This window comes from Rhincodon typus, chromosome 3, assembly GCF_021869965.1.
Source record: "Rhincodon typus isolate 14 chromosome 3, sRhiTyp1.1, whole genome shotgun sequence".
Taxonomy (NCBI): Eukaryota; Metazoa; Chordata; class Chondrichthyes; order Orectolobiformes; family Rhincodontidae; genus Rhincodon; species Rhincodon typus.
The window spans coordinates 128474091-128486475 of record NC_063334.1 but is presented as its reverse complement, the minus strand read 5'-3'; the positions used below and the strand labels follow the sequence as shown (position 1 = coordinate 128486475).

General features: G+C 42.2%; 1 protein-coding gene across 1 annotated transcript in view; it reads left to right on the top strand.

Moving 5' to 3' along the window:
• Nucleotides 1–12385, top strand: part of nup155 (nucleoporin 155) — a 172217-nt gene that overhangs the window by 133916 nt on the left and 25916 nt on the right. Inside the window, exons 18-21 of the mRNA XM_048594325.1 lie at nt 815–968; nt 2909–3013; nt 5204–5358; nt 9818–9947. Of these exons, the coding sequence (XP_048450282.1) occupies nt 815–968; nt 2909–3013; nt 5204–5358; nt 9818–9947 (544 nt within the window). The remainder of the gene's footprint in view (nt 1–814; nt 969–2908; nt 3014–5203; nt 5359–9817; nt 9948–12385) is intronic.

Genomic DNA, 12385 nt, shown 5'->3' with positions numbered 1-12385 from the left:
GACAGTACCATATTTACTTGTTTTGTAAACTTTGATAATCTCTGCTGAGCCCTCGGCTACCCTGAAGTTTTTCCATAATTTTCCTTGTAACTGAATGCACCCCACCCACCACTATTTAGTTTAAAACCTTATCCACAGCCCTAGTTATGCAATCCACCAGGACTGTGGTCTCGAAATGATTCAGGTGGAGGGTCATCCCATAGGAACAGCTCCCTCCTTCCCCAGTACCCATGTATTTGAACCCGTTTTTCCCCATACCAATCTTTGAGCCAAATTCAGAACTCACATGACACCAGCTTATAGTCCAACAGGTTTATTGGAAATCGCAAGCCTTTGGAGCACTGCTCCTTCGTCAGGTGACAACCCTGCATTTCTATTTAATATACTTTGTTCTTAATTTGGTTTATAAAAACATCCTACTGATCTTTTAGTTTGTAATCTGCAAATATTGTTCCTATTTACCTTCAACCTGAAAGTAACCTATAATAGTCAAATAACAGCTATTACCAATGAATGAAGAGGTGATTTTCCTGTGATGTCACTCATTTTGTGCTGGGCCCCTGATCATGGGCTTCAAGAAAGTAAGCAAAAAGCAACTATTCCCTTCTGCACAGAATTCTTATGCTGCCGTCCAAATCCCTGATCTATATACCCAATTGGGCTATGTCTCATTCTGGATATGATGTCTCTTTACTTATCTTGCAAACCTTACTTTTAACCCTGGAACCTCTGACCTCCTTAGCCCCAAACTCCAAACACTGCTGAATTCTTTGTTCACCTAACAGCTGACCCTGAGTTATGTTGTGTTCTTCAGGCTGAACTGCTACAAATGCATCTCGGACACACTGCAGGAGCTGGTGAACCAGAGTAAGGCTGCTCCACAGTCTCCCAGCGTCCCCAAACTACCAGGTCCTCCAGTACTGTCATCTGACCCCAACATGTTGAGTAATGAGGAGGCAACGCAGCATGTTAGTATCTGGGTGGTGTACATACATCTCTCTTGTCAAATATACCAGGACTAGTGTGAGCTGTATGAGTACATATGGTGTGTGTGTTACATATACAATTGCATCAGATATGTAATCGAGAAAGAGCCGGTTTTGTTCACTGATGTATAGTTTGGGTTCCATCGGGGCTACTTAGTTCTTTACCTCATTACAACCTTGGTTCAAACATGGACAAAAGAGCTGAATTCCAGAGGTGAGGTGAGAGTGGCAGCCCTTGATATCAAGGCAGCATTCGACTGAGTGTGGCATCAAAGAGCCCTAGCAAAACTGGAGTCAATGGGTATCAGGGCGCAACCTCTTCACAGGTTGGAGTTATACCTGGTATATAAAAAGATGATTGTGGTTGTTGGGTTTAGTCATCTCAGCTTTAGGACATATCTGCCAAAGTTCCTCAGTGTAGTGTCCTCGGTCCAAACAATCTTTCATCCATCATAAAGTCATTAGTGAGGATGTTCGCCAATGACTGCACAATGTTCATCACCATTTGTGAATCTTTGCATACTTAAGCAGTCCATGTCAAATGCAACAAGATCTGGATAACATCTAGGCTTATGCTGACAAGTGGGAAGTAACATTCGCACCACATGAATACCTGGCAGTGACCATTTCCATTAAGGGATAATCTAACCATGGCTCCTTGACATTCAATGATGTTACCATCACTGAATCTCCCACTATTAACATACTGGCGATAATGATTGACAGAAAATCAACTGGGCTCACCACATAAATATGGCAGCTACAAGAGGGGGTCAGAGACTAGGAATACTGCAATGAGTTAATCACCTGTTGATACCCCAAAGCCTGTCCATCATCTACAAGCCACAAGTGAGTGTTATGATGGAATAGTCTCCTTACCTGAATGGATGTAACATAACATCAGCCAGGACAAAGCAGCCCACTTGTAGGCACCACGTCAAGAATCATTCAGTCACTCCACCACTGGCACTCAATAGCAGCGCTGTGTACTATCTATAGATGCACTGCACAAATTCACCAAGGCTCCTTCAGCACCTTCCAAACCCTGACCACTTCCATCTAGAAGGTCAAGGGCAGTAGCCACCTGCAAGCTCCACTCCAAGCCACTGACCATCCTGAGTTGGAAATATATTACTGTTCCAATTTTCAAGAATCTTTCCAGGATTGAGAAGCTACACTTATGAGGATAGATTTGAGAGTTTGTGATTTTTTTTTAAATCATGAGCAGGCTGGATAGAGTAGATGGGGAGAAGCTATTCCCATTTGGAAAATTATTAACAACAAGAGAGCACAGATTTGAAAAAGAAGGAAATGTGGAGTGAGGGAACTTTTTCACTCTCTAAATAGAATTTGGAATATACTGCCTGGAAGTATAGCAGGTTCAATTGAAACATTCAAGAGGATATTGGATAATTATTTGAATAGAAAAAATGTGCAAGGCAACAGGGAGAAAGAGAGTCCCAACATCGTGCTTTTTATTTTAATTCCTAATTCAACGTAATTTACTACATTTTCAAAATTCTTCTCTCATCAACCTGGTATCAGCAGGTTGCACATCCTTCGGGACTTTAGCTTGTGGCTGCAGCAGACACTAGCTGTCCCTGATTGTTAAATCCCTGTTGTAAGCACCATTCTATTCCGTTATCTCACAATTTCATGAGTCTTCTGAGCTTAAGTGGATAGTTACGTGAATATCTAATTGAGCATGTGTGTATGTGGTATGTTGTGTGCATCGAGTGTTGGTGTCTGATTTGGGGGTTGTGTGTGGTGGTCTAGGCTGGTGTGTACACAGATTGTGGGGGAGGATTGATGTACAAGTAATGGTAATGGTGATGATTGGTGTCAGTGTGTTTTGGTAAAAATGAGTGTGAGTATCTATATGTGGTATTTGGACATTATTTTGCTTCTTCACTTTCTCCCAGTTTGAACAAATGTTGAAGCTTGCTCAGAGGTCGACAGATGAACTCTTCAACATTGCTTTATTTAATTGGCTGATCCAGGCTGACCTGATGGACAAGCTGCTGGAGGTAAGTAAGGCAACTGAGGCGAAGTGGGATTGAGCTATGACTGTAGACCAGCTCTGACTATAATGAGCTGCTCACCTGATTGAAGTTTGTGACCATTTTAGGCTCCTTATGTGCCAGGTCAGAAATACTAACTGACCGTGGCTGCTGTTTATGCAACATTTGGACTTCATTTCTCTCCTTCGTATTCTGAACTTCCAATGGACCCAGTCTTTACATTGCTATCAGAAACAAAAACTGAAATTCCTGGAAAGGCTCAGCAGGTCTGGCAGCATTTGTGGAGAGAAATCAGAGTTAACATTTCAGGTCCAGTGGTCCTCCCTCTGTGTGTTCTGATTTACAGCATCTGCAGTTCTTTCGGTACTTGTTTACGTCACAATTATTGCTCTCTGAATCTTATTCTAATCCTTAGTGTTCTGTATAACAGCTACATCCACCTTTGACCCTGGGTGCCACCTCACCCGTATCCAAAACACCAATTCCTTTTAAGCTACCCATTCCCCACCTGAACAGTTCTGACTACTCATCTAACAATTCCAAAATAGATCCAAATTCCTCCCTCCATATCCTGACCATTGCCACCTGTGACCATAAGCCCCACAACAAACCCATAATCTCTTTGTAAAGATTTCCATCAATAGATGTGGTGTATTTTTTTCTCTATCTACGCCTAAGTCTGTAGAATGGAATAACAAAGAGAAAGGCCATTCAGTCTGTTCTCTATGAGTTCTTTGAAACAGTTATTCAAATCACTTTTCATCCCAGGCACCATCCTGGTGAATCTCTTCATCCTTTCCAATGCAGTCACCACCTTCAGATAGTGTAGCCATCAGAACTGCACATGGTATTCCATCTGTAGCCTAGCCAATGTTTCCTAAAGTTATAACAAGACCTCCTGGCTAATGAAGGCAAACTCCCATATGCCTTCTTCACCAACCTGTCTACCTATGCTGACACCCTCATAGATCTATGAACTTGTTCCTCAGTACTCTGTAGACACCTACCATTGATTGTTTATAGCCTTACCTTATTAGACCTCCTGAAATGCTTCACTTCGCATTTATCAGGATTAAATTCCAACTGCCTAATCTACCAGTTGATCAATATCAAACTATAGTATGAGACCTCTTCATGATCAATATCCTCAATTTTTTGTGTGATCTGCAAATTTCCTAATTACACCTTCTACATTCACATACATAACAAACAGCAAGGGTCCCAGCACCAATCCCTATGGTACACTGCTGATCACAGGTTTCCAATCACAGAAACAATCCTCCCTCATCACCCTTTGTCTCTTATTTGCAAGCCAATTTTAGATCCAGTTTGCCAACTTGTCTTGGATTCTATGGGCTCCTACTTTTTGGACCACGCTTCCGAGTGAGACCTTTAAAGGCCTTATTGAAGTCAATGTTAACCACATTAAATGAATTTTTTTTTTTTAAAAAGGTGACTCATTAAATAATCAGACTGGATCTCCCTCTAACAAATGCATGCTGACAATCCCTGCTTTTCCAAGTGTTGATTCATCCTGTCCTTCAGAATTTTTTCCAATCTGCCATGTATTTTGCCCACTCAGTTTGTTCAAATCACATTGAAACAAATTTGCATCCTCCTCACTGCTCACCACCTCAACCACCCTGTTTCTTGTTCCAATTACCTTAAATCTACGTCTGTGGTCTGGAGTTGTGAGGGTTGGATGTTTAGGGACTTGGGGGAACGGGTTAACTTTGTGTAATGGATGTGGGGGTCATTCTTTATTCTTTCATGGGATATAGGCATTTGTTTTCGGGCCATTTCAGAGGGCAGTTAAAAGTCAACCACATTGTTTTGGGTCCAGAGTAACGTAGGCAGATTTCCTTTCTTAAAGGGCGCTCATGAATTAGATGGGTTTTTACTGCAATCGATAGGTTTTGTGATCACCATTAGACTATTTATATTATAGATTTATTAATTTAGTTTGTATTGCACAGCTGCTGTGACAGGATTTGAACTTGTTCCCAGAGCATTTGTGTGGTTTGCTGGATTACTAGCTCAGCGACATAACCACCTGCCACCATCAAGTCCAATTTTAGCAATGAATTCTGTGGCAACCCATGGTTCACTTAAAATTGTTTTACTTAAATTTGCATTTTTCAAGAACTGAACCACAGTTTTAAGTGAGGACTTAATGTGCTCAATGTTTCTATGCAGGTTAATTCTCCATTTCTTGAGCCATATTTGGTCCGTATGGCAAAGCAAGATCAGAACAAAGTTCGTTACATGGACTTGCTTTGGAGGTATTATGAGAAGAACCGCAACTTCAGCAATGCTGCAAGAATTCTAGCTCGCCTTGCAGACATGCACAGGTAGGGAGCAAAGCATATTTATCCCCCACAGAGCCTTGTCTGTTCAAGGTAGGGTTCACTGATTATAACTATACAGAGTTGATAGCTATTTAAGGTGAGGCGATAAGAGGAGGTGAAGTGAGTGTTACAGCCCTTGACAAGTATTTAACTGATTGGGCATCTTGTCAAGATGGCGCACTGTGCTGACACTTATTGCATCCTCATAATTCTCATTCCTGCTATGTTTTGTATGATCTGATAACTTGGAAACATTGTAATTAGCCTCTGTATCCAGATTATTCTTATAGAATGTGAACAGCTAAGGTCCAAGTGATATACCCACTGGTGGCGATCACCCACCCTGACAATGACACATTTATTCCTTCTCTGCTTATCGCTCCTTAACCAATTCTCAGTCCATGGTAACATGTCCTCTGAAAATCCAAATACATCACATTGACTGGTTGCCTCTCATCAACTCTGTCAGCAGCATCTCAAAAAGCTCTATCTGGTTTGTCAAACATGACTTCCCTTCATAAATCCATGTTGACTCTATCTAATCAGCAGGAGTGGAAATTATGGAGGCACTGCCTATAATTTTCACATTTTCCTTAGACTTGGATTGGTGCCAGTAGACTGGAGAATTGTAAATGTTACATCCTTGTTCAAAAGCATGCAAAGGTCATCCCAGCAAATTTCGGCCAGTCAGTTTAAATTCGGCATTGGGAAATTTTGAGAAAGAAACATTTGGGCCAAGTTAACTTGGAATTTTGGAGGTGCAACAGGTTGAGAAGACAGTGATGTTCTTCTCTATTCATTCGCTTGATATGGGCATCATTGGCTGGGTCAGAAATTACAATGTGTCCCTCGTTGCCCTTGAGTAGGTGTTGGTGAACTGCCACCTTGAACCACTGCAGTTCATGTGCTGTAGGTAGACTGATAATGTCATTAGGATTTAATTTATTATTGTCACATGTACCTAAGTACAGTGAAAAGTTTTGTTTTGCGTGCAGTATAGGCAGTTCATAACATACAAAGATCATAGGGTGATTGAACATAGCGAGGAATAAAAGTTGTGGCTGCAAAGGAGGTGCACGAAAAGCAAGATCAACATTAGGTTTGAAATTTGAGAAGTCCATTCAGAAACCTAATAACAGCGGGAAAGAAGCTGTTCCTGAACCTGTTGGTATGTGTATTTAAGCTTTTGTATCTTCTGCCTGACGGAAGAAGTTAGAAGAGATTATAACCGTGGTGGGAGGAATCTTTGATAATATTGGCTCCCTTCCTGCAGTAGCAGTAATTGTAGATGGAGTCAATGGAGGGAAGGTTGGCTTGTGTGATGGTCTGGGCTATGTTCACAACCTTCTGTAGTTCTTTACGGTCTTGGGCAGAGCAGTTGCCATGCCAAGCCATGCTGTATGCAGATAGAATGTTTTCTATGGTGCATCTGTAAAAGTTGGTGAGAGTCCTTATGGACATGCTGTACCTAAGTACAGTGAAAAGCTTTGCTTGCAAGCTATACAGGCAGATCATAGTAAACAAGGACATAGAGATCATAGGGCGCTTAGACAGAGTGAGACATACAGGTTACACTGCACAGGAAGTACGCGAAGCAAGATCAACTTTAACAGGTCAACATTACTTGAAATTATAGAGTCCATTCATCAGCCTAATAATGGCTGGAAAGAAACTGTTCTTGAACTTGTTGGTGTATGTGTTCAAACTTCTGTACCTTCTGCCTGCCGGAAGAGATTGTAGGAGAGCATTATCAGGGTGGGAGGGGTCTACGATGATGTTTACAGCCTTTGGCAACGAGAAGTGTAAATAGACCATGGATGGGAAGTTGGCTTCCGTGATGGTCTGGGCTGCGTACACAACCTTCTGTAGCTTCTTACAGTCCTGGGCAGAGCAGTTGCCTATAGGCCGTTATACACCCAGATACTATGCTTTCTGTGGTGCATCTGTAAAAATTGGTGAAGCCCCTTATGGACATGCCGAGTTTCCTAAGCTGCCTGAGGAAGAAGAGGCGTTGTTGTGCCTTCTTAACAAACGCGTCTATGTGGAAAGTCTAGGACAGGTTGGTTATCATCACTCCCAGGAACTTGATGCGCTCAAACCTCTCAACCTCCACTCCGTAGATGTAAGTAGGGGCGTGTTCGCCTCCTTTCATCCTGAAGTTAATGATCAGTTCTTTAGTTTCGCTGATATTGAGAGAGAGGTTGTTATCATTGCACCACGACACCAAGCCCCCGATCACCTTTCTGTATTCTGACTCATCATTGTTTGATATCTGTCTTACCACGGTAGTGTCATCAGCAAACTTGTAGATGGCGTTCATTCGGAATTTGGCTATACAGTCATGGGTGTACAGGAGGTACAGTAGGGGGCTGAGAACGCATCCTTAAGGTCTCCAGTGGTGAGGGTCATCATGGAGGAGGCGCAATCTTCATTGATTGCGGTCTGTGGGTCAGGAAGCTGAGGATCTAGTTGCAGAGGACGGAGCCGAGACCTAGGTCTTGGAGTTTTGAGATTAGTCTGGAGGGTATAATGGTGTTGAAAGTGGAGCTGTAATCAATGAGTAGGAACCTGACATCGTTGTCCTTGTTGCCCAGATGTCCCAGGGATGAGTGTAGGGCTAAGGAAATGGCATCTGCTGCGGACCTGTCACATTAGTAGGCAAATTGCAGGGGACTGAGGCAAGCTGTGAGAGTAGAGATCATGTGGGCCATGACCAGCCTGTCAAAGTACTTCATGAATATGGAGGTCAGAGCCACTGGACAGTAGTCATTAAGGCACGTTGCATATGCTTTCTTTGGTACTGGGATGATGGTCGTCTCCTTGAAACAGGTTGGGACTTCACTTTGTAGAAGGGAGAGGTTTAAGATGTCAGTGAGTACCTCTGCCAACTGGTCTGCACAGGATCTATGTATTCTTGAGTATTGTTGGAGCTACACTCACCCAGGCAGGTGGGAAGTATTCCAACATACTCCTGACTTGTGCCTTGTAGATGGCAGATAGGCTTTGAGAAGTCAGTATGTGAGTTATTTGCTACAGAATTCCTAGCCTCTGACCCACACTTGTTGCAGTACTTATATGACTAGTCCAGTTCAGTTTCTGGTCAATGGTAACCTCCAGAATGTTGTTAGTGGGGTGATTCAGTGATGGTAACACCATTGAATGTTCGAGGTTGATGCTTAGATTGTCTCTTGTTGGATATGGTTTTTGCTTGGCATTTGTATGGCTCAGGTGTTACTTGTTACTCTCAGCCCAAGCCTGTATATTATACAGTTCTTGCTATATTTGGACATGGTCTGCTTCAGAATCTGAGCAATCATGATTGGCGCTGAACATTGTGCAATCATCGGAGAACATCCGCACTTCTGACTCTATGATGGAGGGATGTCCTCGATGATCAGCTGTAGATGGTTGGGTCTGGGACATTACTGTGGATCTCCTGCAGAGGTGTCCTGGGGCTGAGATGACTGACCTCCAACAACTACAACCATCTTCCTTTGAGCTAGGTATGTCTCTAACCAACAAAGAGCTTTCCCCTGATTCTCATTGATTCCAGTTTTAGTAGGGCTCCTTGATGCCATGCCTGGTCAAGGGCTGTCGCTCACACCACATCTCCTGAGCTCCACTCTTTTGTCTGTGTTTGGACCAAGGCAATAATGGAGTCTGAAATAAAAGCTGAAACACTGGAGAAACTTAGCAGACCTGACAGTATTTTTGGAGAAAGAAATAAAGTTAGCATTTGAGACCAATGACTCTTCAGAAACAAATGAAGTCAGCCTCTAAGTGGCCCTGGAAGAGCCCAAACCTCCTTTCATGAGATTTGGGCATCACTGGTAATGTCAGTATTTGTTTCCAATCTCTGCCTTAAAACGATGTCCTTAAAGTGAGTGAATTGCTAAATGATTTCAGAGGATAGTTCAGAGTCAACCACCTTGCTGTACATCTAGAATCAAGTGTAGGTGAGGACAACAGATTTCCTTCCCTAAAGGATGTTTATGAACCAGATGGGTTTTTACAACAATCAGTGGTCACTATTACTGAGATAGGAGACCTTTCAGTTCCAGATTTGGACTGTGGTGAGGGAAAGGATTTGAAAATTAGCCTGGATTTCTGGATTACTGGTCAAGCGATCTTACCACCATGCCACTGTCATCCCAAAATGACTACAAAATTGCTAAGGACCTCATATGACAACAACTTCCACCACTGATTATTGAGAATAGACTGATGGATGACATTTGGTGGAATAGGATTTCTCACCTAATTCAAACAGGACGTTGTTTTGCAATTTGACACATTGATACCAGCGTTGTAGCTCCATTAGAACGGCTTTGCTTGAGGTTTTTTCAGGAAATTGACTGCTCACGATAGCTAACACTTTGCAAAGTCACTGTTTGTTCAGTGGTGTCTATTTTGTAGGTTATCAGTACTTTGGTAATGATTTCTTTCCCCCCTCTTATATCAGCACCGAAATCTCACTGCAGCAAAGGATCGAATACATATCTCGGGCCATCCTCAGTGCAAAAAGCTCCACTGCAACATCATCACAGGCTGCTGATGGTGAGTTTTTGCACGAGTTGGAGGAGAAAATGGAGGTGAGTCACTTAGTAAAAGAGACAAGGGTATGGTGGTGGGCAATCTTTCTGAAATGTGCCCAACAAATGGAGAAATAATGTATAGATTGTGTCCTTCATGACCTGTGGACAGTTGAAAGCACTTCACAACCAAGTTTCACTGTTGTATGAAACCCAGCAGGTCTGGCAGTATCCATGAAGAGAGATAGAATTAACATTTCAGGCTGTGATCTTTAGTCATAACTGGAAAAAGTTAGCCATGTGACAATTTCAGAAACAAGCCAAGTGAAAAGCAGATGAAAACAAAAAAGGTCTGAGAAGGGTCTCTGAAAGGCAGGGGAGATGAAATGACAAAACAATAGTGCAAGGGAAAAGAGAAGGCTATGGAGAGAAATGAAAGATGGGTCTAGAGGATGAGAGTGGCATCGTTAACAGCTGTTACCCAAAAAATTGGAGATGTTATGATCTGAAATTGTTGAATCCAATACAAAAGCAAAATACAGATGATTCTGAAATAAAAACAAAATGCCAGAAACATTCAGCAGGACTAGCAGCATCAGTGGAGAAAAGCAGAGTTATTGTTTGACTGTTGATCTAAAGTTTCATGAAAGGTCATTGATCTGAAAAGTTCAGTTTGTTTTGTTTCCACAGATGCTGCTAGTCCTGTTGAGTGTTTGCAGCATTTGCTTTCACTAAACCCTGCAGGCTGCACTGTTTCTTGAGTCCACTATGGCTCAACACTGCAATAGGCTGATGACAAATCACAGGGAGTTTAGAATTGAAATGACAGGTGAATAGAAAGTAAGAGTCAGCTTGGCACTGAACAAAGTTGGTTCAAGTATAGTCATCAAGTATGTATTAAGTCTCCCTAAGGTAAATGGGGGACTACATTGTGAACAGTAAATTCAGCACACCACATTCAAACAAGTAAACTTGCATTGATGAGATAACAAGGTGCAGAGCTGGATGAACACAGCAGGCCAAGCAGCATCAGAGGAGCAGGAAAGCTGACGTTTCGAGTCGGGACCCTTCTTCAGATTTTTGATCCCGACCCAAAACATCAGCTTTCCGGTTCCTGTGATGCTGCCTGGCCTGCTGTGTTCCTCCAGCTCCACACTGTGTTATCTCTGACTCCAGCATTGGCAGTTCTCACTATCTCTTAGTGAATGGTGATTTTCTTTTTTGTTGCCTTGCAGTGTGCTTCCCGCTTTCACTGGAGGTGTGAGAATCCTTGAGATTGTTGGTTTGTCAGGGTGCTTGTGTTTTTCAGGGGACATTGGAAACTTAATATTTATCGTTTATACTGTAAAGTGTGTGCTGTTTTGATTTCCTAAATTTTCATGTTGTCCCTCAGTTGTTTGCTCTGCAAGCAGAGCCAAGAATGAAGAAAGAAGAAGAGATGATTCACCACAAATTGCCTCCATACATTCAGAACATGGACCGACTGGGAGATTCAGAATTGTGAGTACTGCCACTAAAGATCAATACTGAGGTTTGTTTTGATAAGCTTTTAGTCATAGAACAATTTAAAGCCTTGTTCCACAGTAAAGAATCTGGGGCAATGCACACAGGTATCCAACTCTACAAACCTACTCCACCCACCGTCACTTTGTCACTCCTTTGAGTGCAATGCAAAATGTTCTTGGAAACATTGAATCCTCTGTAAACCCTTAATGCACAAAGCACATTGCATCCGTTGTCACATTTCACATGATAACAGTTGTTAATATACAGGGTGGCCCAACTTTACGAACACTCAGACTTACGACTGAGATCCATACAGGGGTCTAATTTTAAAGATCCAATGTACGAACATTTTCTGTATTTACAAACAGCTATTTTAAATTTTCCTGCATTGTGTTCCAATCTGCATACAAATCGACTTGCGTTTGGGCTCCAGAACAGAACCTGTTTGCATTCTGAGACTGAATGTAATAACAATTTCAATTTTTATTTGTTTAATATCTGATATGTCCCTTATTTGCGGACCATATATTAGTGATTTTTGCAGCAGGGATTTCTCTTTCCACTCTACGTGTTGACCAGGTATCGTAGTACCGTTGGGGAAGGGCTTCTTATGGTACAGTGGTTATTTTGCTCCTCTGATCGAGGAGGTCTGGGGCTGAAGTCCCACCTGTTCCAGGGGTGTGTCATAGCATTTCTAAACAAGTTGATTAGAAAAATATCTAAATGTACATTATCCAAATTATTTAAATTGTTTCTTAGTATTTTTAGAATAAAGAACAATACAGCACAGGAACAGACCCTTCAGCCCTCCAGTTCTGCACCAACACATTTTGCCCTTTCATACTAAAACTGTCTTCACTTACAGGCTTCGTATTCATGTATTCAAACAGGCGCTTCTTGAAATTTGCTATTGTGTCTGCTTCTACCACCACCTCTGGCAGCACGCTGCAGGCACTCATCACCTTTGCACATCTGTTTTAAACTCGACGCCC